Genomic DNA, 27992 nt, shown 5'->3' on the forward strand with positions numbered 1-27992 from the left:
TGTGTGTGTGTGTGTGTGTGTGTGTGTGTGTGTGTGTGTGTGTGTGTGTGTGTGTGTGTGTGTGTGTGTGTGTGTGTGTGTGTGTGTGTGTGTGTGTGTGTAAAGAGAGAGAGAGAGACAGCGAATGAGAGGTAGAGAGAGATCATGATATGTGATGTGAGCTGGCCTGAAAATCTCATAATTATTTTCCTTTTTTCCACTCGTCGTGTTCTGGTGTGCTTAACCAGCCCCTTTCACATTTACGTGCGCTATAACAGTGCTAGACATGCGGGCTGATTGAACACCATGAACCGAAGAAGGGGAAAGAGATCTTGCTCTCAAGACGGTGATTTATTTGTATGTGTATCTGTGTATGTGCATACCTGCCCATCTCCACAGCGCCACCTGTCTCATATGCCGCCGACCTCTCGGCTGTGTGAGGAGGTGAAAGCACTCTCACTTCTTCAATTATTTTCCTTAGATTTACACCCCCACATGTCTATCTCTTTCCTTCCTGTCTCTCCCTCACTCTCTTTCTCTCCGGAGACCTGTTCCCTTCTGTTGATGCTTCTCGGTTTATTGCAATAAAACAAATGATGTTCTTTTGTTGTGCGACACAGACACACTCTAGTGCCCTCTAGTGCTTTTGCCATGCAAACCGACCTGAACTGAGCGCTGGTGCTTTCATTTCCTTGCGGAGCTGCAGGTGTTGTTTGTGCATGCATGCATATGTGCATACATGTGCAGAGAGGTGAACACAATGAAGCAGAAATTAAATCCTAATTTATACTGTGTCGTACAACTATGGTGAGTAACACGGTTGTACAAAGTATAAATTAGGCTTAAGAGAAGAGGCAGCTAAAGCATGCACAAGCTTGGATGCATGACATGCACATAAAGTACACATGCAGTACACAAACAAATGCATATGCACCGGTCCCAGTCACCAGGAGAGTATGAACATATCTACTGGGCTGAGAGGCAGCTACCGGAACTATTGTTACATTGACCTTCTCCTCATCCATATGTTAGGCAAAACCAAATCACGAATTGAAAGCAGAGTTGGAGTTTTGAATGAATGTATCCAATCACCATAAGTGACTTCATTTTAAAGAAAATACTAAATTTCAAATATCTTAGAAAGCCCTTCCACATTGCTGTATTTATTTGTGTTTTATCTTAAAAAAAGAAAGAAAAATACCTGTTGTTGTCATTGTCAGTTAAAAGTTAGAGATGTTTAAATTAGGCTACCTTGTGTTGTCTTTTTGAAAAAGCCTATACTTCCATTATACGTCAGCCTTCTCCTGGGTGCTGCTTTGCTCTGTTGCTTTATTCTACTGCAGCCACGAATGCCCTTGCTTCAACTATACATAACATAACTGTTCTCTGTTGTAACACAATTGTGAAGATTGACATACCATCCTTGCCAGGCGCTTGAAAAATGAACCACTACTAAGCTTGTCTGATTGACTCTGTGACTTTGTGATTTTTCAAAATAGTAGCAAACATGCAGGCTTAAGGAGTTGTTATGGTTAGCATAACAGTTAGTGTTTCCAGGCAGCATCTCCCCATTATCTGCCCCGGAATAGCAGCATGAAGGAAAATCTACTGTTAAGCTTCACTTGAGGCCTACAGATTTGCTTCTTGTCAATACCAAGCTAATACCACTGTTGATAATCTCATGTTTCTCCTATGATTGACTATAATAAGTCCATGTTGAATACAGTAGTTGTTTATACAATGGCCCCTTCTCACACTGTTTTGTAATCATAGTTATACGATGAATGAAACGTGTGAATGGGTTTGAATGTGCTTTATTTTACAAGTCTATGTATTTTACTGAAGAGAATGAAAGCTTGAGAATTCTGACATTCTCAACAAACCAAAAAGCCTTTTTCTCTGCAAACTAATTCTTGCCAACCATTTGTTCTCATCGTACAGTACATTCGTCATCATATAATGTAACCCTTTAAATACAAATACAATTTTGAATAATGCCCATTGTCCTGTAAGTGTAACTACTGTTGGTAGTGCCCACAAATTGGGTTTTTCTTTTTTATGTTGTGTTGCTATGGGAATGTAAGACCCTCCTGTGTGAGTCTGCAGTGTTTGAAGTTTGAAATTCTGTTCAGGAGACATTGGTTTAGGGTTCTATCTCTGCCCAGTTCTATCAGAAGAAGACTGCGAAATAAAACCCTACATCAATGTCTGTGGCTAAGCTGGATAAACAGTTTCTCTTGGATCGATTGAGCCTTTCTGGAGCCGGAAATACTAGGTGAGCAGTCACTGCTTCAGTAGTTCCATTACTCACTCAGTTACAACACCTGCAAACGAACCTATAGCACATCAGGAAGGCTGAAACGAACGTTTGGAGTGAATACTCTTTCACCAGCTTAATCAAGGTGTGTAGGTGGCTGTGTCCATATTTTGGGCATGACATTATAGCCTAGACCTATAATTTATACTCCGTCATATGCCGGTGTCACGTAGCAAAAATAGAAGATGTACAAGCTTGTAGATCATCTATTTTTTGCTGCACGACTCCGTCATATGATGAAGTATAAATCAGGTGCTTAAGTTGGGGCGGGAAAGATAGAATCTCTTCCAGGTCAGAGATATGGTCACAAAAGTTCTCCATTCTTGTGACTTTTGGTCTTCTCTGTAGAGAGAGTCTGATATGATATGGTATGATATCCCTTGGGGAAGAAATGCGGCTTCCTCCAAATATCATTATGTACCGGGACCAAGTCAATTGTAGACATTTTAAAGAAATCGTTGTTGTTGATGTTCTTTGTTTATTTGTTTGTTTCAGGTTTTTTTCTTTTCTTTTTTTTTTACTGGTGCTGACATATATGTGATTATGAGAAAAAGTATATAAAAGATAATGGCTATTTGTAAATATGTTTTTACAGGTTTAAATACATCAGATAATACAGTCTCTACTCTGTAAAGTATTTACCGTTTGTTGGAAAATAGAGAAGTATTTTATTTCAAGATTTTTGTTTTGTTTTTCACTTTTAACCCATCTGAGCTATGCCATTGCACTTCAGACAATGTCTTACTACTAATTTGTATTGTAAACCTCTTCTCTTTTTTGAAATTTTTTTCATTTGTTTTTCTAGTTTGAGATTTGACTCTGTTCTAAAGCAGTGCTTATTTCTTTTTATCCTGTACAGAATCCTGAAATGTTAACAAAAGAGAATTACAAAAAAATACCTTTTTTTTTTTTTTTCAGAAAAGATACAATAAAGAGAGAATGTTCTCGCTGATCATAATAAATGAATCTTGCCGTTTTTGGTTAATGCATTGGTACACATGCTTGCATCACTCAGTAGGACACATACAACAACAACATACTGTATATACTCACCCTGCCGGCTGACTGGCTGTAATATTCATTGTATTTGTAGTATTACTGACGGGGACAAGTGCACACACTTTCAAATAGCATCTTAAACCAGACTAAACAGTGATGTTTTGTCTGCAAGAGCTAATTTGCATAATTAAACTTGCAGATGCCAAAGAACAAAGCCTTAATTTTGGCTGGCAATAACAGTTACCATGAATCATGGCTGTCGTTGACATGACAGAAGAGAGAAAGAGGGGATGCAATCACACACATTCTTATTTTCTCCTTCCACTGTCATCCTCTTTCAATCTCACTCTTCTTCACCTTCTTTTAACCCCATCCCTCTTCCTTTGTGACATCTCTCTCCCACACTGAAGCTCTCTCTATCTCTCTCTCTCTCCCCCTATAGGTTTATTTCTCATCTCTCTCTCCCTCCATCCTTCCTACCCACCCTGCTTACGCTATCCTAGAGGCTGCCCTGTTTCTCCTCCAGTTTCTACAACTAGTGTACCCCCCCACACACACACACAGATATGAGCATGTGCACGCACACACACACACACACACACACACACACACACACACACACACACACACACACGCACACACACACACACTTTCCTGACATTGACAAATGGAGACTTACAGAGATGACAACATCATTACTCATGTTCAGTAGCGACACCACCTAGGACAGGGAGAAAAGAGAAAGGGAGAATGAAGGACAGGAATGGAGGGATGTGATAGTGGGATGTGTGTGTGTGTTATGGGGTAAAGGGCAGCAAGATATACTGTATGTGGTACATTTCTGACTACAATACATATCTAAGTTATTGAGGAGCTTATTACAGGGTCGGAAATGTATACGGTATACCACTAGCTCTGGTCCATAGCGTTAGAAGGAGTTCTCCCTCCTTCTAACGCTATGGACCAGAGCTAATATACCACCAGAACCTTGAATGCCTGCTCCACATACAGTAACATGTACAAGCCTATATGTGGGACTGTTAATTGTTAATTATTGAAGATGGTGATTTTTTTTAAGGGTGGTGCCCAATTTGACAGCTTCTAAATCTTTATAATCTGGCTGGGGTGTGAAATTGTCTCATTACTGTGGAAGGAAGGTGACAGATACAGTGTGATCCTGACCATGCACTGAAATAGACATAGGCCTACTGTACACACACAAAACAAAATGTCTCTCTGTCAATTCTTGGCACTCACTCAGCAGCCCACTCCGTCATCCGGCCTAATAAAGAGCCAGCCACTATTGCTGACAGCTGGTCTCTTCCTGTAGTCAAACCACAACACACCATCAGCCGGGCGTGCACACTGCACACACACTGAAGAGGGCATTATGCACTCTAATCAACACAACACGCGATGTATCCCAGTGTCCCGCAGAATGGGAGATGAGCTAGAACTCTTCCTTGTTCTCCATGTCTCTCTCTTGCTCTCTCTAGAAAAAGTATTTGCTTTCTCTCTCTCTGTCTCTGGAAAGTAATATGGTGAAGAAATATAGCTCAGGGGAAGACATGGGGGAGAGAGATGCAAGGGGGAAAAGTCAGCAAGAACCTTTGTGCCTCAAAGAGAAAGAGATGTAAGAGAGGAGTGGGAGACTGAGGCAAAGCTGTTTGGGTCTTTTTGTGTGTGTGTGTGTGTGTGTGTGTGTGTGTGTGTGTGTGTGTGTGTGTGTGTGAGTGAATGAATGTGCGTGTGCGCACACCTTGTGCCTGTCTGTGTGTATGGTGTCAAGTTGATGAATGTCTTTGCAACAGCCAGCGTGGTGGTGGAGTAGGAGGCCACTAGATAACGCTACAGCAGGGCCTAACCCAGTGGCGTTTCTAGCATTGTTTGAGATGAAAGGCTTGGCCCCTGTAGATGTGTCCATGGGCATTTTCTGAATTTCATGCATTAAATACATAAATCTGAAGCACCCTGGGAGTAACTAAAGGTGATAATCATGCCAAAATGTGGAGGAAAACTATTGACATTTTAAAAGTTATTTTCTGGTAAGTTTGATTAACTGGAATTCTTTATTATTTACTAATTCATATCCGAAGGGCAGGTGCTCCAAATTGAGTGCTCCTAAACAATTTTGATGAGTTGAACCACTTGAACCTTTTGCGTCCCTATTCTGGGCATGTCATAACAGGCAAACATTTGGTGAAAATAGCAGATCCTCAAGTTCACAGTGTGTTCCAATGCGGTAAAAAAAAGTAGGCGACCAAGTATAGACCCCTAGGGGACCCGGTCAATGGAGTATAAAGTTTAAGTGGTTAATCATCAGCCAGTACATCAACCTGGACATTTGGGGTGTGTGGAGAACTGCATTCAATTCGCAATTTTTTAAGTGCCTTTAAAAGCAACTATGTGTCTGTATATAAATATCACAATGTCATAAGATATATCTGTTTAACTTTAGCTATAACCATACCCTCTACTCCACCCTTTGTATTCGGGTAACTCAGTCGGTAGAGCACTCGCCTTTGGACAAGGTCATGGGTTCGATCCTGGGCATCACCAATTCAGCATATGAGTAGGGTGGGTGTGGCAAGTCATGTGGTAAGTACTGGTAAGTACAATAAGCCTCTTCGACTTTACTACTTACTCTAGAGACGCCAGAGCCTTCAAACTCCTGACTGACATCAGTCTTCTTAAAGTGACTGTCTGCATTTCTTACATTTTCTTAAAGCAGTTCTTGTAGGACAGTCTAGGACTAAAGAAAACTGTCTGCTCACACACTGGTGTAGTCCTTGGACTTGCATCTGTGCTCACTCCCCAGTAGGCTACAGTCTGAATCTGCATCGTGGATGATCACACAGAGGAGACAGTGCGTTCGTTGTGAGCATCAGGCAAGGTCTTTGGTGGACCAGGGAGAGGGAAGCTCCCATGTCAATAAGGGCTTAGCACTTGGTGTTGTTGAATTTGCAGCCCGTTGGCTTGATCAAGCTGACCAAGGGGATGTTCAGTGGGAGGGAAGAGGAGATGGGACTGCAGTTCCCTCATTGTGCTGCCTTCCTCCTGCAGTTGAGTTGAGCTGCCATCTGGACTTGAGCATTTAACAAAAATATTTGATTAACTGATGTTCCCAGTTCTCATATATAAATGACTGCAGGCACTAAGCTGCTGTATGGATCAGTGTACACATTCGACCGCCGGTGAATCTATAGGTGAATAGAGACATAGCCAATGGGAAGGGAAAATTTAACATGAGTTATTTTGTATATGAATAAAATAAAGTACTAATGAGAGATCATGGTCTTGGCATGATATACCGCCCCCCTCCCCGATGCCACCACCTAACATCTCCTAAAACTCTAGATTATTTCTTTCTCTCATGCTTTCACACAATTAAAGGGCAAGACCGCTTTGGTAGAGGTTTGGGTTGTGTAGTTACCTTGCCATGATGTAACTCCAAAGGTGGGCAAGAAATAAAAATAAGAAAATAATTTCTCCATTGATTAGAAATTGATAATTCAAAATATGCTCCTCATTGACTTACATTGTATGGTGAAACAGCTATCAAAGTCACTCTTTTAGCACTTAAAAGAACACAAACAAAGCTGATTCAGACAATATAGAACATCATCAAACCCAGTACTGTTTGTTTTTTAAATACAAATGTCAACTTCCTGTTGATTTTACTATTCGAAGACCCGGCTGGTGTGCTTTCTACAGTCTGGAAACATGTTTCCAGTACAGACCGTCCAGTGGTTCTCAAACATTGTCATAAGGAGGACCACCCCAAATTGATACATATTAGGCCACAGGCCCCCGTTCGAATGGATTTTGTGCTAGTGACCCCATAAGAGATTATTGTTACGACTAGACTAGATTTAATAGACTACATAATTCTGTAGGTGGGGAGGAAACAGTGGAGAGTGACATTTAAGATCAGTCATTCTGATTTATTGGATTAAATTGCACCCAGGGGGGTCCCCACTTTGAGAACCTCTGTAACAGTGTGTTTTCAATTGCCATTGCAAATGCCATATCAAAATATTTGGCTGTAGGCAGCATTGCTCCAGAGAAATCTTTTCTACACAGTATTCGACTCACACACAGTCACACAAAGGAGTCTAGGATAAATGAAATATTCAAAATGAATAATAGCTGCATTTTGTACTTTCAAGCCAAGGAAACACTTTGAGGAAGAAGCGTTTCACATCACGAACCAATCCGCGGCCATTTTGACCTGCAGGACCACCCATCACCATGTGATGAGGGGTAACCTCGCGGTACTGAGGCTTTCTCAGTACCTGTGGTTTCTATTTACTGCTTAGTGCTCAGATCCGGTCTAGAGCCCGCCTACTATATTGGAACATTGCAAGAAGTACAATACACGCCTATATACAAATTCCGTATCCGTTCTAGACCGGATCTGCAAACTACACAGTGAATTGAGCGCAGTCTACGCGAGAGGGAAGAGAGGAGAGGCAGAAAACGGAGCAATCGAACGGAGTGAGTCCGGAGAACAAGGAGCTTGTCGACATCGGGGTTGCCATGTCTGCTTATTACAAGCGACTTTGGGCTTCTTTTTCTGTACATTTGCTTGTAAATATTGGTAGTTGCAGGTTGCGTTTTTTTGGGCTTGCTGTGTAATGTTGTTTAAACCAGTGGTTTTCAAACATTTATATGTCAAGGACCCCCAAATTAATATGTGTTTGTCTGCGGACCCCATCTGAAAATATTTTATGCCAGGGACCCCCCCATACAAGATGTGTGTTAAAATGTTAAAAAAAAAATATATATTTTTTTTTTAAATTTTGTACAATATTTTCAAATAGCCAATGTTTAAAGTGCGAAGGGCTCGCTTCTTTTGGGCTTGTCTTCATGGACCCGGTTGCTTGTTTCTCTCGCAAAACGTGGCAACACGGGTCGACATCATTCAACTCCGCTTTGACTATCCTTGCTAACTTTAGCTACATGTGCTGAGGACGAGGGTTGGAAACCGATCTCCGCCGCAACAATGCCGACCATTACCTTACCGCCCAAAGAGAATGCTCTCTTCAAGAGGATTCTGGTGAGACAATATACAACCTAACGTTGTATAAGCGGGCCCGTGGGCATCATAGTGAACAGTGTCCGGGGTTGAAGATCTATCGACGGGGCAACGCTGCCTCGTTCTAGCACCACTCGCTAGCTAGCCGTTAGCTTCCACCGTTAGCAAGATGGCATAATTGAATGAGTTAGCTAGTGTGTTTAGGCATGGTGATGTGCGCTGTCATTGTAACGGATAGCCGAGTATAGCGTTCACGGCTGTGCTTTTCTTTCTCCGGTTTGCTACCGCAAAGACGGCTATCATGTGTTTTTGATATTTATTTACACTAAATGTGGATAAAGGTGAAACCACTGCACGCTATTTACATGGGAGCCGTGGTTCCGTTAGCTAGGTTGTGGCTAATTTATAGGCTACTTCGTCGCACGAGCGCATCGCTCGATACAATAACGTGATTTTCTGCTGGGAAAAAGTGTCCTTGCGACAACAAAGCTGAAAATGCAGCATTTTTGTCGACCCACACGCTGATGAGATGAGGTGTAAATGATAAGGTGTGAAGGCCTCACAGCTTTGTCAAACACAACCAACTGCACACCGACAATGATAATATAATTAAATTCACACACATCACTCTGATAGTTGTGTGACCTAAATGCCTCAACTAAAAAAAACAACTAAAGTGGTCCCTAACTGTCGGTTTGTTTAGTATGAATTCACAGAGTCCACAATCGACCATCACTGACACACAGCTCCTTTTATAGCCAACTATTGATAGCAAGTTGTAGTTAGCTGAATAAGTAGCGTGAGGTTGGCTAATTGTAGGTATAGTTTCTAAACTTGAACATGTCTTGGAAGAGAGACAGCCTGCACTGTATTCCAGAAGTCAACGACTTTGATACACCCTGTTTGCTCTGTGTGGGGTTTGTGTTAAAGCGAGGTGAAAGGGTAGAAGAGCACTGATGGGACTGTGTCAGCACATTTGTGGCTAGAAATGTCAGCTGCACGGCTACTTCAGGCCTGCCATGGTGCTGCCCATCCCTCCCTGTCCACTGTTTAAATCTTTGTGAAGCTCCCTCTGTCTTATGACATATTTTATTCTTGACACCGTTTCAGCCACATGGAGAGATCTAATCTTCACTCAAGCGCGATTTTTGACGGGCGTGGAGTAAACTTTTAGTCCGAGGTTAATTCTCATTTTCACAGGATTTCTTTAGGACCACAGGCTTGAATCCCTTGTCTGTGGTTTCAGGTTGGGTGTCTGCCCCCTCTTTGCATGCTGGCAGTTGGGGCATTCTGCATGAGTACAGTAAGCATCCATGAAGCTTTTAGAGATAAACATTATTCGAGATAAGGGCTCTGTAGACTTGGTGGTTGTTTTTGACCTTGTAGGTCTAACAGCAATATGAACTGAAGTTGCTATAGCCTACTTACAGCTGTTTATACAGTCTTCTAGATCAAGTCTAAATATCATAAATGTGATGATTACCCTTGTGCATTAGTTACCTGCTGCTGTGTAATTTGAAAATCGCATATGACATTCTTTCTGAATGAAAGCATGGACCACACCTCCCATTATTTTTGCTTTTGCAGACAGGGAGTCTAAATACACTCTTATTAGTTGGGCAGGCCTCCAACTTCCGATTGGCAGTGGTCTTGGATGAGGTTCTGTTCTCTTTCATGGCAGGCAGTGGTATCCGAATAGTAACCAGTTATTAAAGACATTTAAGCACTACGGTAGACAGGTGAATTATTATTATTAATGACCATATAGCTCAAATGAAAAAAGGCCTGACAATGTATTGCCTTAAGCTTAATCCTTGTAATCCCTAGTTCCATTTATAGGAATAGTATTTTCTGTCATCTGTTAACTATACATCAACTCAACACACTGGAAAGGTTAATTGATAGGTGACCATGAATATGAAATAAATAATGCAAGCTATATAGTACATGGGCAAGAATGGTTCTCCAAACATGTTCAATCAATTGAGAATTATAATACTGTTTGACAAAGGTACGCCTTTGCCCTTTTATTATACAGCATTCTGTGAGCTTTTCTATGTCTAGTGCTAGGACAGAATAGAAATACTGTTCACTCGCTGTGCTTTTGAGCAAAGAGGCCATGGTTGTTTCCCAACTGTTAACTGTTGCACCACAAGTCCCACTACTACACTGTTTGGCTTGCACTCTCACTGCTGGTCAAGTTATTTTGGGTGAGGTGTAGAACATGCTGGATAAGCACTACTACTGGTGGTGATGTTACTAAGGTTACATTTAAAAGTGTATTTGTGCCTGCGTGCATCATGCAGCAGCCTTTTTTTGCATGGACAATTGAGATAGATAATACTGCTTGGGGATCTCTGATCAAGTGAGTGTACTGTATGAAATGGATGATGGAACTGAATTGTTTATAGTTGTAACATGTAATGAATGAAAACTTAGCTTAATGGCCAGGCGTAGTTATTACTTGAGGTTATGGCTTCACTAGTCCATACAGAGTATGCATTAGAAGTGGCATGGCACATTCTCATTACTTTCTGTTGTAATGAATAAAGAAGATAACATTTCATTCAATATCAGGGTGTTCAGTCAGCAGATTAAGCCAAATACCACTGACGCGTCATTTTATATATAGCTCTAAATTTGACATTAACGTCATGCGTTATCCCCCATCTGTCCACTTGCTTCTGTTACTCCACTGCTGTCCAATAAAGTAAAAATGAAGGATTTAAATACTATTCATTCAGTATCGCAACATTAATGTTTTTAAGTATAGTGCAGCACTGCTTTGAATTTGTTTTGGAAGTTCCACATTGCACTTTGCAAAAAGGCATGGGCCCAGTTTATTATTAGTATTATTAAAGGCGTAGGCAATGCCAATCAAGAGTCTACTCTTGGCAGTCTAATGTCACATCTGGAATGAAGCAAAAAAGAACTAGGGCTAGGCAGAGAAAAACATATATTCAAAAGATTAAGTAGGTAACAAGTTATTCTGTAATGGTTGGACCGTCATCTACTTTCATAGAGCAGAGGCTCATTAGTTGGTCGACACATTGTTCTCCTAACTCATCTTACTCGCTGATAGTAAAATTTGTCTCTACGTATGGAGAGCAACAGCATCAATACATCAGATGTTCAGGCTTCTCAGTGGCCATGCCATTGTCTCGATAGCAACTCTGCTCAAAAGTAAGGAAATAAAACCTTTTCCAATCTCCATCATTAGAGAGATTGTATTTCCCTTTCCATAGCATAAAAAGTTGTACGACAAATTTGTACCCAATATTTATAAGTAACGTAATGTTTGTAAATGTTGGAGCTTATGTTTGAGGACCATTGCGTCAGCAGGGCTTTAAAACAATCTGCCAGTTTAAATTCTGTTTGAACAATTTGTTTAGATGTATTTCCAAATTCTCATTGATTCCTAAAATGGGAAATTGGCAAAGAAAGTTACTGTAAAGTAGGATAAATATTGTGTTTGTCTTTGGGGCTGACATCATTTTACTCTTTTATTGTCATCAGTGACATCTGTAGCAGGCCACTGAAATTCTATCTGCCAGCTAATCCCGCTGCAATCTCTCTCTCCCTCTCTCGCCCTCATAATACAATATCTCTCCGGATAGGCACCGATCAGTTTTAATGGAGTGTAGAGAATGGTAGTGATTGTGCAAACACTATGCCGAATAATGGCTTCAAGACTGCTAATGTGGAGGTTGTGGGGTGATGGGAAGATTGCATTCTGTGGAGGCAACACTTCAAGCTCAGAGGTTTTGGACAGTAGTTTGCATGCGTGGTATAGTATTTAGTGCTTATTTGGGTCCTATGAAAGTATTTATGGTAAATCATGAATCCAATTGCTAAATCCACCAATATATTTGTAGCAGCAACATAATTCATGATTAATGTGTACTGTCTGAATGGGTTCTATACCTGGTCCTATGAGATGATTAGTGCTGCTGGTTTTCGGACCTGGGATCCCATGTTTGTACAGCACAATTGCGATTGTTGTAAATGTGCTCTATAAATGTATTGTTTAGCTTAATATTGTAAACCTTAATATTATTGTTAATCGGTTCAGTGGCCGTGTAGTTGGGAGTGTCAAAACTGAGATATTGGGGAGTTAGGGTGCTAAATCCCTGGTCGAGTCATACTGAAGAGCGAAGACTATAAAAGTGGTAGCCAATGCCTCCCTGCATGACACTTTGCATGAGGGGTTGGATTGGGGGTCCTTGTGACATAACTAGTGTCACGTCCTTGGGGTGTACTTCTTGTTCATCAAGCTGCCTCACTCCGAGGAAACGGGAGATAGGCTCTTGACATATGGGCCACATGGCTGCCAAGGTTACTTACTTATTGTTGTTAATCACAATTAAATATATACATTGTTGCTCATTGTGCTCGCCGGTCGCATATCTTTGGCCAAACGTATGTAATGTGGCCTCTTATATTCATGTGCCTCTTCGAGCCTAACGGATTGGGAGATGTACAGTGTTCTGGTTATTAGGCTGACTGGTGTTTAATGGTGAGGAATTGGAGGGCAAGGTTCAACAGCTGACCAAATAAGGTGTTGGAATTAAATGCCAAGTTTAAGTTACATAACTTGTAATTATACAAATTTTTGTTATTTGTCATATCTGCCCCGTCCAATTTTTATTTACAAAGCCTAAAAGCCAAGCAGAAATGTAATTTTTATGTTCCAGTGTTAAATGGAAAAACACAATTAAATTGGTAATTGCAATTATTTGATGGTGATTAATCGTCAAGTAAGATGTCTTGCAACACATACATTAAGTTTGCAAGCTAGCAGTGATAATAGAAGTACAAAATGTATTCTTAAATAAAAGTATCAATACCACAGAGTAAAAAAGTGTTAAAAATTTACTTGAGTAAGAGTACAAAAGATTTGTCATCAAAATATACTGAAAGTACCAAAAGTAAAAGTACTCATTATGCAGTATGTCCCATTTCACTAGTTCGTCATGTACTGTATACAAATCCTTTGAAAATATCAGATCTACAAGCTCACGACGCATTGTGAGCTTGTATATCTGCTTGTATAGAAAATTGGAAATAACTCCAGTAAAGTAAAAAATAACTAAAACATTGTGCTTTACTTGCGTAAATGTACTTGGTTACTTTCCACCACTGCATACTAGACTGGCTCAGCTGTCGTGTGGCCAGGATGCAGCACAGCTCAAGTTCAACCCTTGGTGGTGGTAACAAGGGACAGAGAAATGGTATATTGCAGTCAGATACTTATTTGAATTGTCGTAACGCCTTTTCATATAACAGATAAGCTTAACACATTCAATACAGATGAGAGGAACGCTAGGAAGGTTAGGCCTTCACACAATAAGTTGTCTTTTATGATCGAAAACTCAACCTGCGTCCACGTGAATCATTACTCCAAGAAGGTTAAAACATAGTCTAAGAAGTAATTAAAGTTAAATGGGGTTTGATTCAGACAGCTTGCTGGGTTTTGAATTAGTTGTACTACATGCTGTCATTATTGCTCTAACTGTTCTCTCTCTCAACCTTTTCAAAATTTTCTCAAATATGCATACAAATGTCTTTTCTCTAATGTGCTTCCTCTCACTCTCTACACAGCGATGTTACGAACACAAACAGTACAGAAACGGACTCAAGTTCTGCAAACAGATCCTGTCCAACCCCAAGTTTGCTGAGCATGGAGGTAAGGACTATGATGTAGGCATGGACTTAGCTCTGGTCGGGGGGCTTGATCAACCCCAGCTGGTGTCACCTGGGCGAGGGTGTATGTTGCGAGACCCGAAACACCCGTCGACCCCAGGCTACAACACTGATGATACGTCCCAGGTGCATCCGTGTGATGTTTTGCTTTATAGTCAACTAAAACTAGACTAAACGTAAAAACATTTCAGATGACTCCAATATGACTAACACTGAATTGAAATGTATTCAAAAGACCATGTCTAAACCTAAATAAAAAATTGCCTACAAAATGAACACCGCTGCAGCCCTCACTCACTTTGTAATGGGCCGTCTTTCCTCTTTGTCCTCCCTTCCTCCCTGCAGAGACCCTGGCGATGAAGGGCTTAACGCTGAACTGTCTGGGGAAGAAGGAGGAGGCGTACGAGCTGGTGAGAAGAGGCCTACGCAATGACCTCAAGAGTCATGTTTGTATCCTTTCACAAAGTTGGTTTTCAGGGGTTCTTTTGGACACTAGGCACATTATGTATAATGTGGCTTATATGGAGATAGTGGTAAGCGGCATCTTGTGTTCGTACAGTACAACACTCACCTATACGCAGGTGGGTGATGCAAATAAAGGCTGACATTTCCACCAGATAAAACCTTGGCAGATGAGTTACTGTATCTAAGCCCAAACACTGCCTGAAGTCAACACATCTTGGTGTCTCATAGGCCTGGGCAATAGGATGATGTTATCAGCCTGCAGAGATGCTTGGCATACATCTTGACAAGTGATAATTGGCCGTGGATGTGGGGGAAATAATTTATGCATTTTCACAAGCTATGCCCTTCCAAAAAAAGTGAAAGTTCACTGGGGTTTATAAATTACAGATTGCCAGCAAAGTTGGATATTTGGTACTTTTAGTCAGATCAGTGCATCAAATGTAACGCATACAGTGGATAAATCCATTGCATGAATATCACAGGTGCAGGTGTTTTGATTGACAAATATGTGGTGAGGTGCTGTTCCGAACAAGTTGATCCAAATTTGCACTTCTGCCAATTCCTCCATTGCACCGTTACGTTTAACATTTGTTAAACAGCACCAGGTAAGACTGTTTGGAAATACGTCATATCTAAGGTGAATGAACAAGGAAAGTCAAAGAATTCAAGCAAGCCCATATGAAAGCGATGCTACAGACCAGTGCCAACCAAGGGTGCTAATAAAGTAAAATTTGCAAAGTTTCTGCACTACTTTTCAGCACCAGCGGTATGATAATTTGTTTATTAAAACAGGTTAGCCCCTGTCTTTTTTAAATGTTTCCATTTGAATGTTTCCATGCTGATACTACAAAATACACGTTTCAACCATGATGCAGCTTGCTTTGAGCCTACCCCTTCCTAACAGTGTATACAGCTGACCACAGCGATGTGAAAACCCTTGCGAACAATTGAATCCATCCCCGTTCATTCATTGCCATCAGATTGTATAGCAGATGAGTGTCTATGCTCCTCAACTCCTCACCCTCCCCAGGCTGGCATGTGTACGGCCTGCTACAGCGCTCCGACAAGAAGTATGATGAGGCCATCAAGTGTTACCGCAACGCTCTCAAGTGGGACAAGGACAACCTGCAAATCCTCCGTGACCTTTCCCTGCTCCAGATCCAGATGAGAGACCTGGAGGGTTACAGGGTGAGGACAGCAGATGGAGAGGGGGAGTGGGAGAGGAGGAGATAAAAGGACTAAAAACAGTGTAGCCAGACAATCGGTTCTCTCTGCCTACTGATATGTCTGGTGACATCTGAATTCAATGAATGGGTGGAAACAATTCAGAGACTTAGGAACTAAGCATCGCTGAGTCAGTGCAAATACTTAAAGGCGGTCCTTCATATTGGAACGGTCTCATGCTTGATTTTCAATGCAGCGGTGTAGGTTTGTTAGCGCTTAGCGGTGTGGGTTTGTTAGCGCTTAGCGGTGTGGGTTTGTTAGCGCTGTTAGTGCTTAGCAGTGTGGGTTTCTTAGCGCTGTTGGTGCATATTCGAGGCTCAATTTATTTACTTGGCAGCCCTACAAACTGGCGGGGTCCGGTCAGCAGAATGATTTTGCAAAGTAGAAAAAAAACATTTATTATGCAGTTGTACGGCAGCCACTCTCATGTTGTTCACTTGCCGCAAATATTTGCAATTAACAATTTAATTGTCTTTTTGGCATCGAAAATGTTAACATTGGCCTTGAACATTGGCCTTAAAACAGAAATTACATTTCTGTTTGCCTTTTAGGGTTTGTAAACAAAAAATCCACAGGGCAGATGTGACAAATAACTTAAATATATAAAGTAAGAAATGACTAACATATTTAATACTTTTATAATATATTATTTTATATATTTATTTTTAAAAATAGTGGAAATAGCTGATCTACAAGCTCACAACGCTTCACATTGCAACATAAGCTTCGGTAGATCTGCTATTTCCGCTACTTGGAAAATGGATTTTCCAACATGTAAATGATAATGAAGATTATGACTGCAAAAATAATAGCGATTATCTTAAATAATTATCTTAAATAATTGGGATTAGACTATTATGTTGTAATTGTGACAGGCCTACTCTATACAGCTGTGTGTAGCCTGCTGCACTGACCGCTTGTGTGTAGTCTGCAAACAATTGACAGCATTTAACCACCCACTGTGCACGACTCGTCAACCCCCAGTCTGCCTTCAATAAGGCTGGAGAAAATGTTGATCGCCATTGTGGTGTTTGCCAGTGTGTTTAATGTTAATATGCAAGGCCGCAACAGAGTTAACGGAATACAACAGCATTCCTGCCTTTCAAATTGAATTAGGTCTGTGCGAGATGCAGCTATCCTGGAGTAACCCAGCTCATTTCCCCTCTTTGCAGTCAGTGCGTGTTGTGACCTAAAATGAGTTTAACACCCCTGTCCTAGAGAGCTGCAGGGTGAGGTTGGGACAGAGTGTCGAAGAAGGTGAGGGGGGAGCAGGAGAAATGGGTCTGTAGAAGAATGAACATTGGCCGATTAGAAATGTGAGGTGCAAGGACAAAATGACTGAAGGTAAATGGGCGCTTTCAAAATACATTAGGCCTTGCAGCTCGGCACCAAAGTGAGAAAAATATGCTATCACGTAACGGCATAACCCCCTCCCACACACAACACACATTCTCTCTCTTGCTCTCTAAATCTTTCTCTCTTGCTCTGTCCCGCTCCACTCCCTGGCCCAGGGTACAGTATGGCAGGGAGAGGGGACTGTATGCAGATGTCATGTTGCAGTCGGCCTCCTCGATGTAGCACAGCTCTCCTGGGATACAGTCTTGGATTCAGATGCAGATTTTTATGAGAAATTTCAAATGGAAAGACTGGCCTTGGAAGTTTTGGAAACTAAGATTGTGTGTGGGTGTGGGCCTGCACACTTCCCCCCCCTCCCCTAGTCTCTTTGTGCCAGGTAACATCGACACAATGAGTCAGCAAAAACACCCACCCAGCTTCTTCCCTTGCCAATGGTCCATTCTGCTTATTTTTCTTCCTCCCTCATTCACTTTTTAAATTTGCAACTTTGCAAGAACTGGGACACATAAGCATTATGCTAAATTAGCTGCTAGGTTTATTCTCTCTCTGTACTTTGGTTCTGATCTGACACTGACCATCTCCGTTTTTCTCTCCAGGAGACACGGTATCAGCTACTGCAGCTGCGTCCGGCCCAGCGAGCCTCATGGATAGGCTACGCCATCGCCTACCACCTCCTGGAGGACTATGAGATGGCTGCCAAGATTATTGAAGAGTTCAGGAAAACGCAACAGGTTGGCTTCAGTCTTCCTGTCTGTTAAGGGGATTCTGACAGATGGGTTTAAAATAATGTAAATTGCATTTCTGCAGTGCACTACAACAGTGTTGGTTGTCAGATGATGCAAATGGCTCACTTTCTTTACCTGTTTAGATCTGTCTGAGTGGGCCTCAATGTAGGGGGTGCAAAAATTAAGACCACACACTTACTAGTTTATACTCATCGCATGACAAAGTATAAATTAGGCTTTAGTCTCTCGTTTGTAAACATCCTTTTTAGTGAGAAACAAATTATAACAGATTCAGTTGTCTAAAAATCTCTGATATTAGAGTTTCTTCTCACCAGCTCATGTACAGACAGAAACATTGGGTGATAATGGGGATCCGATTATGACTCCCTTTAATTGCAAGAAGTCATCACATTCAATTTGGAAGTAGTTATGAGAGGGGACAAAATATGCCATAGTCGGTATGCATTATGTTAGGGTAATTTATTTCTGAGGAAAAGCGCCATTGCCTTAAATCCACCTAACATCTAGCTTGATCGCTATTTTAGGCTCGGTATACACACAGTTCAGCCACAGACTTGTAAATATGGGCTGGTGTTCAAGTCAGTCTCAACTACAATAGAGCACTCTCTGGCCTGTTCCAGATAAGGCCAGCTTGTTTCCTGTCTTTATTATAACCATGCCTATGTAATATATCAAGCTGGGCCAAGTAGGCCAACACGCACACAGGAAAAAATGTGCTGCCGCCTTCTATTTACAATTTAGGACAATTTAGGTAGACTTTAATCCAATTCGTTTATTTCTCTTGTTCTCTGGTGACATCATTGATTATTCACTTAACCCATTAAGACCTGGAAACCATCTGTCATTTTTTTATTTGAGCTAAAAAGCATTATTTTACACTTTGGGCTATTCAAAAATAGCAGATATACAAGCTCGTAGCGCGGCACCGAGTGCCGCGCTACGAGCTTGTAGATCTGCTATTTTTGAAAATTCGTGAAAATGTGTGCAAATCTATTTTTAAAGCGAACATTTTGAACTCAAATCTTTGCTTCTGGGGGGTCCCTGGAACAAGATGTTTTGATGGGGGTCCGCAGCCAAATACATATAATTTTGGGGGTCCTTGACATGAAAAAGATTGAGCACCACTGATATAGAAACATACGTTTTTCAGAAAACTGTTGGGATTTAGGAGACATGTAGAATCGGCTTCAGGTCTCAATGGGTTAACTCTGTGTGTGTGTGTGTGTGTGTGTGTGGGGCTGTGTCCAGACATCTCCAGACAAGGTGGACTATGAGTACAGCGAACTGCTGCTATACCAGAACCAGGTGCTGAGGGAGGCGGGTCTGTATAAGGAGGCCCTAGAGCATCTCACCAGCTATGAGAAACAGATCTGCGATAAACTGGCCGTGGAGGAGATGCGAGGTGGGTTTTGTCTCTTGGATCAGTACGACTTTTATCCTGTGTGGCTCTGCAGGAGTCTAGCCGTCTATTAAGCGGGTTGGTCTGTGTATCTGGAGGTAATCTCACAAACATCTGCACCAATCTGCCCCCAAACCTTTTTCTTTTCTTCACGTTTTATTCACGTTTTTTTTATTTTTATGTTTAACTTAAATTTTATAATGGAAGTCTTGGATCGGGTTAACCTTGCCCACATTTGGAGTCATAAGTTAAGTATCTTAGATACTTAATAGGTGACTGAGGACAATTTAGGTAGACTTAAATCCAATTGGGCCATTCGTTTATTTCTCTTGTTCTCCTGACTGGCTACGTGAAGTCTGAGATCCACATTGGAGCCATGCCATTCCCATTTGCATCCTGAGACCCACATAATGAGAAACTTTTTTTTGATTACTTGTACGTTCATGTTTCCGAGTAATTTCAGCCATTACGATGTCACACCTACCCCTTTATAAAGCTAAGAAACATTGTGGAATTCGTGGAACATTGAACACATGCCCATGTCACCACATCATATCATCATTGGATACTTGCTGTCTCTAGGAGAGCTGCTGTTGGACCTGGAGCGTCTTGAGGAGGCTACCGAGGTCTACCACCGCCTACAGGACAGGAACCCAGAGAACTGGTCCTACTACCGTGGCCTGGAGAGGGCCTTAAAACCTGGTACCCAATTCCATTACACTTTTTCACCTTTTTAGTTTTTTATTTCCAAAATTGGTAAAATTAAAATCATTTAAATGATGCATTTATAATGTGCCTCAAAAGCCTACTTGTTATCCATTCTCTTTTCTTTTTTTCATTTTCAGGCAGCGTTGAGGAGAGACAGAAGATTTATGAGGATTCCTGGGAGAAGTTCCCCAGGGGTCTGGTTCCTCGTAGGCTGCCCCTCAATTTCCTGTCTGGTGCGACCAATCATATATTTACTCTCTCCTAGCTGCAGTTCAGCGTTGTATCCCTGTCATCGGTAGAAGTAGACTTGCGTTAGTCTTCTTTCAACAGGTTCTTGATTTCAGGTCATGAAAATGTATTTAAAAAAATGTGTTTTCTGGGTTTAGAATGTATGAATGAAAAGTCATACTGCTGCTCTTTGGCCTTGTTGATTGTGGATCAATATTGATCCACATAGCATTTCATGATTACATAACTTCCAAATGAGTTTTGTAATTAAAACAAGGCCAACACAGAGCCTGGAATAGTCAAAGTAGTGCTTAAGACGTTGTGTGAGACAACTTGAAAATGAACAGTTAAATTACTGGTTCTAGAAATGTATCTTTTGTATATGAAAAATCACACCCTGTGTGAAGTGGGCGGTGTCTTGCTAGCTAATCACAATACTGAATGGAGTCAACCAATCATGTACAAAAGATAAATACATTTATTGAAACACTCTTTATGATGGACGAAACCATAACTTTAAAAAAACCAAATAATGTTTTTTTTAAAGTTATGGTTTCTTATATAGGGCTATGCACATGTGTCATGTGACACTGGCCAATCACAGTCCTGAATAGATTGTGATTGGCCAATCACAGCGCAGGATAATTGTACAAATTTCCAAACCTCACTTATAGGGGCGGTTTCACTGCCCAAGATAATTGTACACATTTCCAAACCTCACTTATAGGGGCGGTTTCACCGCCCAAAAATGGATGGCGGTTGTTTGGGGACAAAACATGTCAAGTTGAATTTCCTGCATCTCTTCCTTCTCTAGGTGAGAAGTTCCGCGAGGTTCTAGACAGGTATCTGAGGATGAACTTCAGTAAAGGCTGTCCACCTGTTTTCACCACCCTCAAGTCACTGTATCACGACAAAGAAAAGGTACTACTGCCAGGGATACCCTCAGTACATTCCTTTCTCTTTCTGATCATTTGTCCTTGGCATCAAACACTAGGAAGGATTCTGGGCATTCTGAGTATAGTCCTAGACCTGAGAGGAGCCAAGAATGTCATTACTGTGCACTTCACACAGTAGGTGAGATAACTTGCTTGTTTTTGTGTCTCTGTCCAGGTGTCAATAATAGAAGACTTAGTTGTTGGTTATGAAACATCGTTAAAATGCTGCAGAATGTTCAACCAGAATGGTAAGTGACACTTCACACTAAAATGTGTGAATTATTATAAACTGTATGTTGTATGGATAATGATGTGTTTTCTGTTTGGTTTTAGGTCACTGTGTGACGTGTATTTAGACCAAAATAAGTATTGCTTCCTCCTGTACCCTAAAAGTGTCAATAGCTCTTGTTTATCAATTCTGGAATATGGTTGGCTTTTGCAGATGATGGAAAGGAGGAGCCACCAACCACATTGCTCTGGGTGCAGTACTTCCTGGCACAGCATTACGACCAGATTGATCAGCAGACGCTGGCCCTTGAATACATCAATACAGCCATCGAGAGCACGCCTACGCTCATCGAGCTGTTCCTCATAAAAGCAAAGATATACAAGGTAGCACATGAGTTCATGAATCATCACACATTTTAAGGACCATACAGTGGTATTCCATGTTTAGCCCATTGACTACAGCTACTGCTATAGAGCGTGCCAAAAATCCTGAAGGGGGCGTCAACGAGTGTCTTTTGGTAGCAGCGGACATCTTTGAGGGGTATAAACCAGGTTGACTTAACATTGCCCAAAACAAACATGCCTGCGCTACTATGCGCTACTATGGTCCTTTAACGAGGGATTTGTATCAAGGCACATGCATTGGAATGGGTGTCACTGTCAGGCTATGCACATAGAAAATCAGCCGTGCAGGTAGCAATAGAAAAAGACAACGGTAACAGAAAATGAGTTGTTGACATTTTCCCAACTGCAGCATGCTGGGAACATTAAAGAGGCAGCACAGTGGATGGATGAGGCCCAGGCTTTGGACACTGCTGACAGATTCATCAACTCAAAGTGTGCCAAGTACATGCTGAAGGCTGGAATGATCAAAGAGGCAGAGGAGATGTGCTCTAAATTTACTCGGGTAAGCTGTGTGTGTGTTTGTATGTGTGGGGTATAGTGTGTCCTATAGTGTGTCCAAGTTAAATGGTAGCACCACGGGTCCGCCCGGAACCCAAGACCCAAGCCCGGAACCGAGCTGGTTTGGGGCCAAAATATTGACTTGCTCCTCGGGCACGGGTCGGATCAGTTCCAATTGCCAAGGGTCTCGGTGGGATCCATTTGAAATGGATGGATCCGTATGGACTCGTGAGGACCCGACGACCAGCTTTTTATTATTATATTAATCTCTTTAACTTTAGGTTAAATGATACGTATGCGTTGTAATTACGCTCCCAAATCCATATTGTCTGTTCTCTCATATTGAATGAGCCCCGTTTAATGTTAACAGCTGATTGAAACGCAGCCAATCTCAAGCGCACTGCACTGCTGCTGAAGTTGAAGCTAGAGACCCGGTCGGACCGGGTCTAATACATTTCAATTATCCTCTGTTCGTTTCGGACCGGGTCCAGTTTGCCTCGGTTCCTTTTCGGATACGATTAACCCATAACTGCTACCCAGGCACTGCATTAAAAGCTCTCACTGCTCCTAATATTTAGGATGTGTGAATGCAGAGGAATTGTGCAAATTTGAAAATGAAAAACTGAGTATTTCCAATGATTCTAAATACTCTGCAACAAAATGAAAAATATGGTAGCCTTTACAGTGTAAAAGGCTAGCAAGTTCAAATAATCTGACAGATGAGCTCCTCTTTGGAATGTGTGTTTGAATGTGTCTTACTCCCCCTAGTGTAGGTTTGCAGCAGTGAACATGAGTAAGCACCATAAAGAGTGCATTAACTCTAACTTAACTGTATGTGTGTTTTCTCCAGGAGGGGGCATCAGCAGTAGAGAACCTGAATGAGATGCAGTGCATGTGGTTCCAGACTGAGTGTGCGCTATCCTACAAGTCCATGAACAAGTTTGGGGACGCCCTCAAGAAATGCCATGAGATTGAGAGGGTGAGCTATTTGTTTATGTCCAAAATACACATTCTTTGTAGTGTTAAAAGAGTTCAAATACAGGTAAAGTTTTACACTCTCAAACTTCCATTAACTGAGGATTTTACTGTGTATAGTTGAGATGGATCCTTGTCAATTACTCTATCTCTTCAGGTCTAATACATTTCAGAATACTTAACATTCCTTTGCTTCTCCCTCTGCCTTCCACTGTGATCCCACGCAGACACTCTGAAATCAGTGTTTAAAATCAGGATTGTAAACAAACATACACACTCACAGCATGCAAATCCATCTCATGCCATCCACACCTCTCCTCTCCCACCAGCATTTTGTGGAAATCACAGACGACCAGTTTGACTTCCACACATACTGCATGCGGAAGATGACACTGCGCTCGTACGTGGATCTGCTGAAGCTGGAGGACGTGCTGCGCATGCACCCATTCTACTACAAGGCCGCCCACACCGCCATCAACATCTACCTAAGTCTCCATGACAACCCCCTTACTGACGATAACAAGGAGCTGCAGGCAGACACAGGTGAGGGTTTGGGTACAACTGTGTGCCTGCCCTTCTTTTTTAAAAATGTTACAAATGTATCCACTTTAACAAACTAGACAGACACACTGCGCACTGCTTGATAGTTGTACCGCTGTTCCAGAGAGGTGATATTAACATGAACATAAATCCTGTTGGATTTATCCAATGTACTATGTATCAATATCCAATGTTGCTGGCGGCCTCAAAATGTATACCATTGACAGCAAAACAAGTGGCACGTTAAGGGGAAATGATCACTTTGTATTCTGCATACAGTATAAACCTGGCAAGTTTCATTTCCGTTTTTAATACCTTGGTTTAAAAAACTATACAAAATGCTTTGATCTGAAACTGTAGCTGATAAAGAGACATGTAGGAAACCCTGCAGCAGTGGAAAACATTTATATCTCTTCACCGGTCTTCGCCTTGTCTGTATAATGAGACAGTGATGTGTGTGTGTGTGTATGTGTATATATATATATGTATGTATGTGTATATATATACGCACGCACGGACGGACGGTTTGGCCTTTGGTCACACCTTAAAATAGACAAACTATTGCTTATCCATTATATAAGCCATTATTTTCCTCTGTCTCTTTCTCCTTCCTAGCCAACCTCTCAGACAAGGAGTTGAAAAAGTTGCGGAACAAGCAGCGGCGAGCCCAGAAAAAGGCCCAGCTAGAGGAAGAGAAGAAGATAGCTGAGAAAGAGAAGCAGCTAAAGAACCAGAAGAAGAAGAAGGAAGATGATGATGAGGAGATCGGAGGCCCAAAGGAGGAACTCATTCCTGACAAACTGGCCAAGGTTTGTGTGCGTGTGTGTGGCAAATAAAAATCCACTTTCTGTGTTTAATCAAAAAATACAATAGGTATTCTAAGTTGTGCATGTTCCTGACAATGGTGCTGGTAGAGTATGTAAACTTGGTAACTACAGTACATCTAGGTCCTGTGATTGCCTCCCTCCTTGCTCTGTTTATCTTTAATTTTTTCACCTCACCTCCATAACCTGCTTGCAGGTAGAAAATCCACTGGAAGAGGCTGTCAAGTTCCTGACACCCCTCAAACATCTGGTCAAAGACAAAATAGACACACATCTTCTGGCCTTTGAGATCTACTTCAGGAAAGGTACACATAACCCTGTCTGATTATGACTAATTATTTTATCCCTTATCCATCTGGACATGTACCAGTCTGTTGATGAGTTAGTCTCACATTGCTGAGCGCTTAAATGTAGTTTCTAATCTCATTTGCACTCAATTATCTTCTGACCCTTTCCTCCCATGTTGTCCTCCATCACACCCTAAACTTTCCCTGCCTGTTCTTCAGGGAAGTTCCTGTTGATGCTCCAGTCAGTGAAGCGAGCATTTCCCCTAGACCCAGACCACCCGTGGCTACACCAATGTCTAGTACGCTTCTTCAAAGGAGGTGAGGGATGCAATGCACCTTTAGTGATATTGTACCGATGATTATTTCAGTGTCAGGTCCAACATGAGTTTATAAGATGATTTACAGCTAACATTTCTACAACAAACCCAAGTATCATACAACAATCCCATCCTCTCACATTTCACCACATAAAATCATTTGTTCCACTCGTCCCTTCCATATTTCCTACTTACCCTTTTCGCTCCATCCAGTGTCGGAGAGTAGAGACCTGCCAGAAGCAGTGGGGACGGTCCTGAAGCAGGAGATTGCACGACTGTGCGGAGACAGCAATGCCAAGAGTTTCAACCAGGCCTTCCTCACTAAGCATGTCGACTCTGTACCACACAGATTGGCTGGTAGGCCTCTATCTTTACACATGCAGTTTTCACTCATAATTTGATAAGAGAATGTCATCTGTACTGTTGCTTTCATATTCTTTTAATTGTTCTATGTTTATGTCTTGATTCCATCTGGCAGCTGCTAAGATGATGACGTATCTGGACTCATCGACGGAAACGAAGGCTGCGGAACTGGCCACCGCGCTAGATGAGTCACTCAACAATAGAACCATACAAGTATGCATGCTTGCTGAGCACTATGCAGTCTGACTGCTATTTCAATTACTCACAATAATGACCTGATGTGGCTATAATTCCAATGAAACATTCCAAGTAGAAGATATTGCATCATTTACTATTCACCTGATTGCTAATGAATTTGAATTAGTGTAGTTCAGGAAACTGGAGTAAATTAAATGGCTATGATGTACATGGATGCCTCCTCAAGTCTTCTGCCCCTTCATAGTTGTGCATGTTTTTTCCTCCCTCTGTCAGATCTGCACAGATGTCCTGGAGAATCTTCGGAACGGCACGTTGGGCGACTGTAAGGAGCGGATGGAGTCGTACCGTGCAGAGTGTCACAAGCTTTACCCTTATACATTAGCTTTCATGCCCCCCGGATATGAGGAAAACACAAAGATCGTTAACGGAGACATCTCTGTGGAGACCGAGGAGCTAGCCAATGAGATGTGAGGTGCAGAGGTTGAGCAGCTGTGGAGAAGAAACGGAAGCAGGCCGAGCACAGAACCTTGGGAAATGCCCGTGGCCATTTTGTAGAGCACAGACACAAGAGAAGCAAAAGAGGAGTTTTTGTTCTTTGGCTGAGCTCCATATGGTCTGGCCTGGCATGGCTTGGCTCTGTCCCACATGGAGAAAATCAGGACTGTGTGTGTGCTTACGTGCGTGTGTGTGTGTGTGTGTGTGTGCGCGTGTGTGTGTGTGTGTGTGTGTGTGGAAGAGGGGAGGGGGGGAAGAGGAAGATGACATAACGGCCATTGTTTTTTTTTTATGACAAAATGCTACGCTAAATTTGAAAATAAACTATTGTTCTTGACAATAAACTGTTCTTAGAGACTAAGACAGTCGGACAAATGACAGTCCGTTTCCTTGGAGATAACGAACAACAATGACAGCAGCCACTTGGGGGTCTGGCTCAGTACTGCTCTGACGTGCACATGAACTGCCGCATCCTGTGTTCTGACCAGTGTTCTCCAGGTTTTAAAACAAAAATGTACATGAAAAGAAAAGAGGACACGTCGTCACTGCAGAATGGAAATCTTAGCTGACTGGATCTCTGACTGATCTGTAGGAAGCTAAATGCATACAAAAGACCCAAATTTCAAACGATGACATGCACCTCCAACACACATGGGTGTCTATATCTTTAATTGCTGTAGCAAAGGTTCTGACACCCTCAGTTTATCAGCGCTCTAAAAGATTTCATCTGTGTGTGTGATAATGGCACTGCAGATTTTCATCTATGGTACTCTGTGTTTTTTCACAGATTACAGATTCTGTTTCAGATTTTGCTCATGCTTCCTTGCTGGCTCTAGTTTAAAATGTGGTAAAATATCCTAGCTCTGTGGTATTGTCTTGAGGGGAGCCTTGGAGCGTAATCATGTGTCTTAAACGCACCACAGGTTAAAAACAGTAAAAGGTTGTATGTTGTGCTCAATTCCAAATATACTGCGATTCCTAAACATGTTTTTCTGTAGCTCTGAAAGAGTTGGGTAGCTCTAAGCAATACTGTAGACACTGTCTAGACCATAATGAAATGACAGGGCACTTAAACTCATTATTGTTGCTAATCATTTCTTGATTCACGTCTTGGAATAGATTGGGCCTCTGCAGAATGACTTGTATTATAATTGTCACTGTCATCAAATGGTTTTATCTGCATGAATTACCCAGGGCTTTTTTTTAAGCAGTCGATGTGGAAATGAGCCTCCACTACATCCTATTTCCTCCAAGAGCTCTTCTCGGCCAGTCAGAATAGTTTGTCAAAGGTCAGAGTTGGAGCCACCTGTTGCCCATGGTGACAGATGTTACAAGGTAAACGGTATAAGCACCAGGTTTGTCTGTTTTGCTTTTTTCTTTTCTCCACCTTCCAGTTTCTTTTCAGCTCTTTTCATCCCTGCTCTCCCTTTTTCCCCTCTAATTTGGGTTCTAATGTGAAAGATGGAATATGAGATGCTGATGTATATCTGAATTTTTGTATTAAAACTAAAAGGAATAATAGATTTTGGCATCAGTATTTATCCATTTTTGTTGATAGTGAAGTTGCATCCACATTTTGTGACACCTGACAGCTATTGGTGAAAAGCAGGGTACTAAATTGGCGAACAAGTGATTATTGTTTTTGCCTCTGGGGCACCACCACCTTTTTTGTGTAGAAACAAACTCTGTTTGGCCCCTCCCCTTTCTTAGCCCACTTCCTCCCAGATGCTTCTGTGTTGCGTTATTTCTAACAACTACATATTTA

The 27992-nt window shown here is 41.7% G+C and overlaps 1 protein-coding gene across 1 annotated transcript; it reads left to right on the forward strand.

Annotated features, from left to right (window-relative positions):
• Positions 1 to 8214: 8214 nt before the first annotated feature.
• Positions 8215 to 27750, forward strand: naa15b (N-alpha-acetyltransferase 15, NatA auxiliary subunit b). Its single transcript, XM_080444326.1, has 20 exons — positions 8215 to 8354; positions 13935 to 14019; positions 14382 to 14486; positions 15532 to 15689; positions 17678 to 17812; positions 19076 to 19229; positions 19809 to 19928; positions 20072 to 20167; positions 20977 to 21083; positions 21273 to 21345; positions 21540 to 21709; positions 22080 to 22232; positions 23079 to 23207; positions 23533 to 23746; positions 24359 to 24552; positions 24764 to 24872; positions 25074 to 25172; positions 25385 to 25528; positions 25650 to 25747; positions 26006 to 27750. The coding sequence occupies exons 1-20, from the start codon at positions 8301 to 8303 to the stop codon at positions 26201 to 26203; spliced, it is 2595 nt and encodes an 864-aa protein (XP_080300452.1). The 5' UTR covers positions 8215 to 8300; the 3' UTR covers positions 26204 to 27750.
• Positions 27751 to 27992: the final 242 nt, after the last annotated feature.

Source organism: Gymnoscopelus braueri (genome assembly GCF_963280865.1).
Source record: "Gymnoscopelus braueri genome assembly, chromosome: 2".
Lineage (NCBI taxonomy): Eukaryota > Metazoa > Chordata > Actinopteri > Myctophiformes > Myctophidae > Gymnoscopelus > Gymnoscopelus braueri.

Excerpts from the sequence above, each read along its gene's own strand:
- naa15b (XM_080444326.1), top strand. The coding sequence starts at position 8,301 with ATGCCGACCATTACCTTACCGCCCAAAGAGAATGCTCTCTTCAAGAGG. Across the intron at positions 14,020-14,381 it reads CAAGTTTGCTGAGCATGGAG|AGACCCTGGCGATGAAGGGC; the intron begins GTAAGGACTATG and ends TCCTCCCTGCAG. Across the intron at positions 25,748-26,005 it reads TCAACAATAGAACCATACAA|ATCTGCACAGATGTCCTGGA; the intron begins GTATGCATGCTT and ends TCCCTCTGTCAG.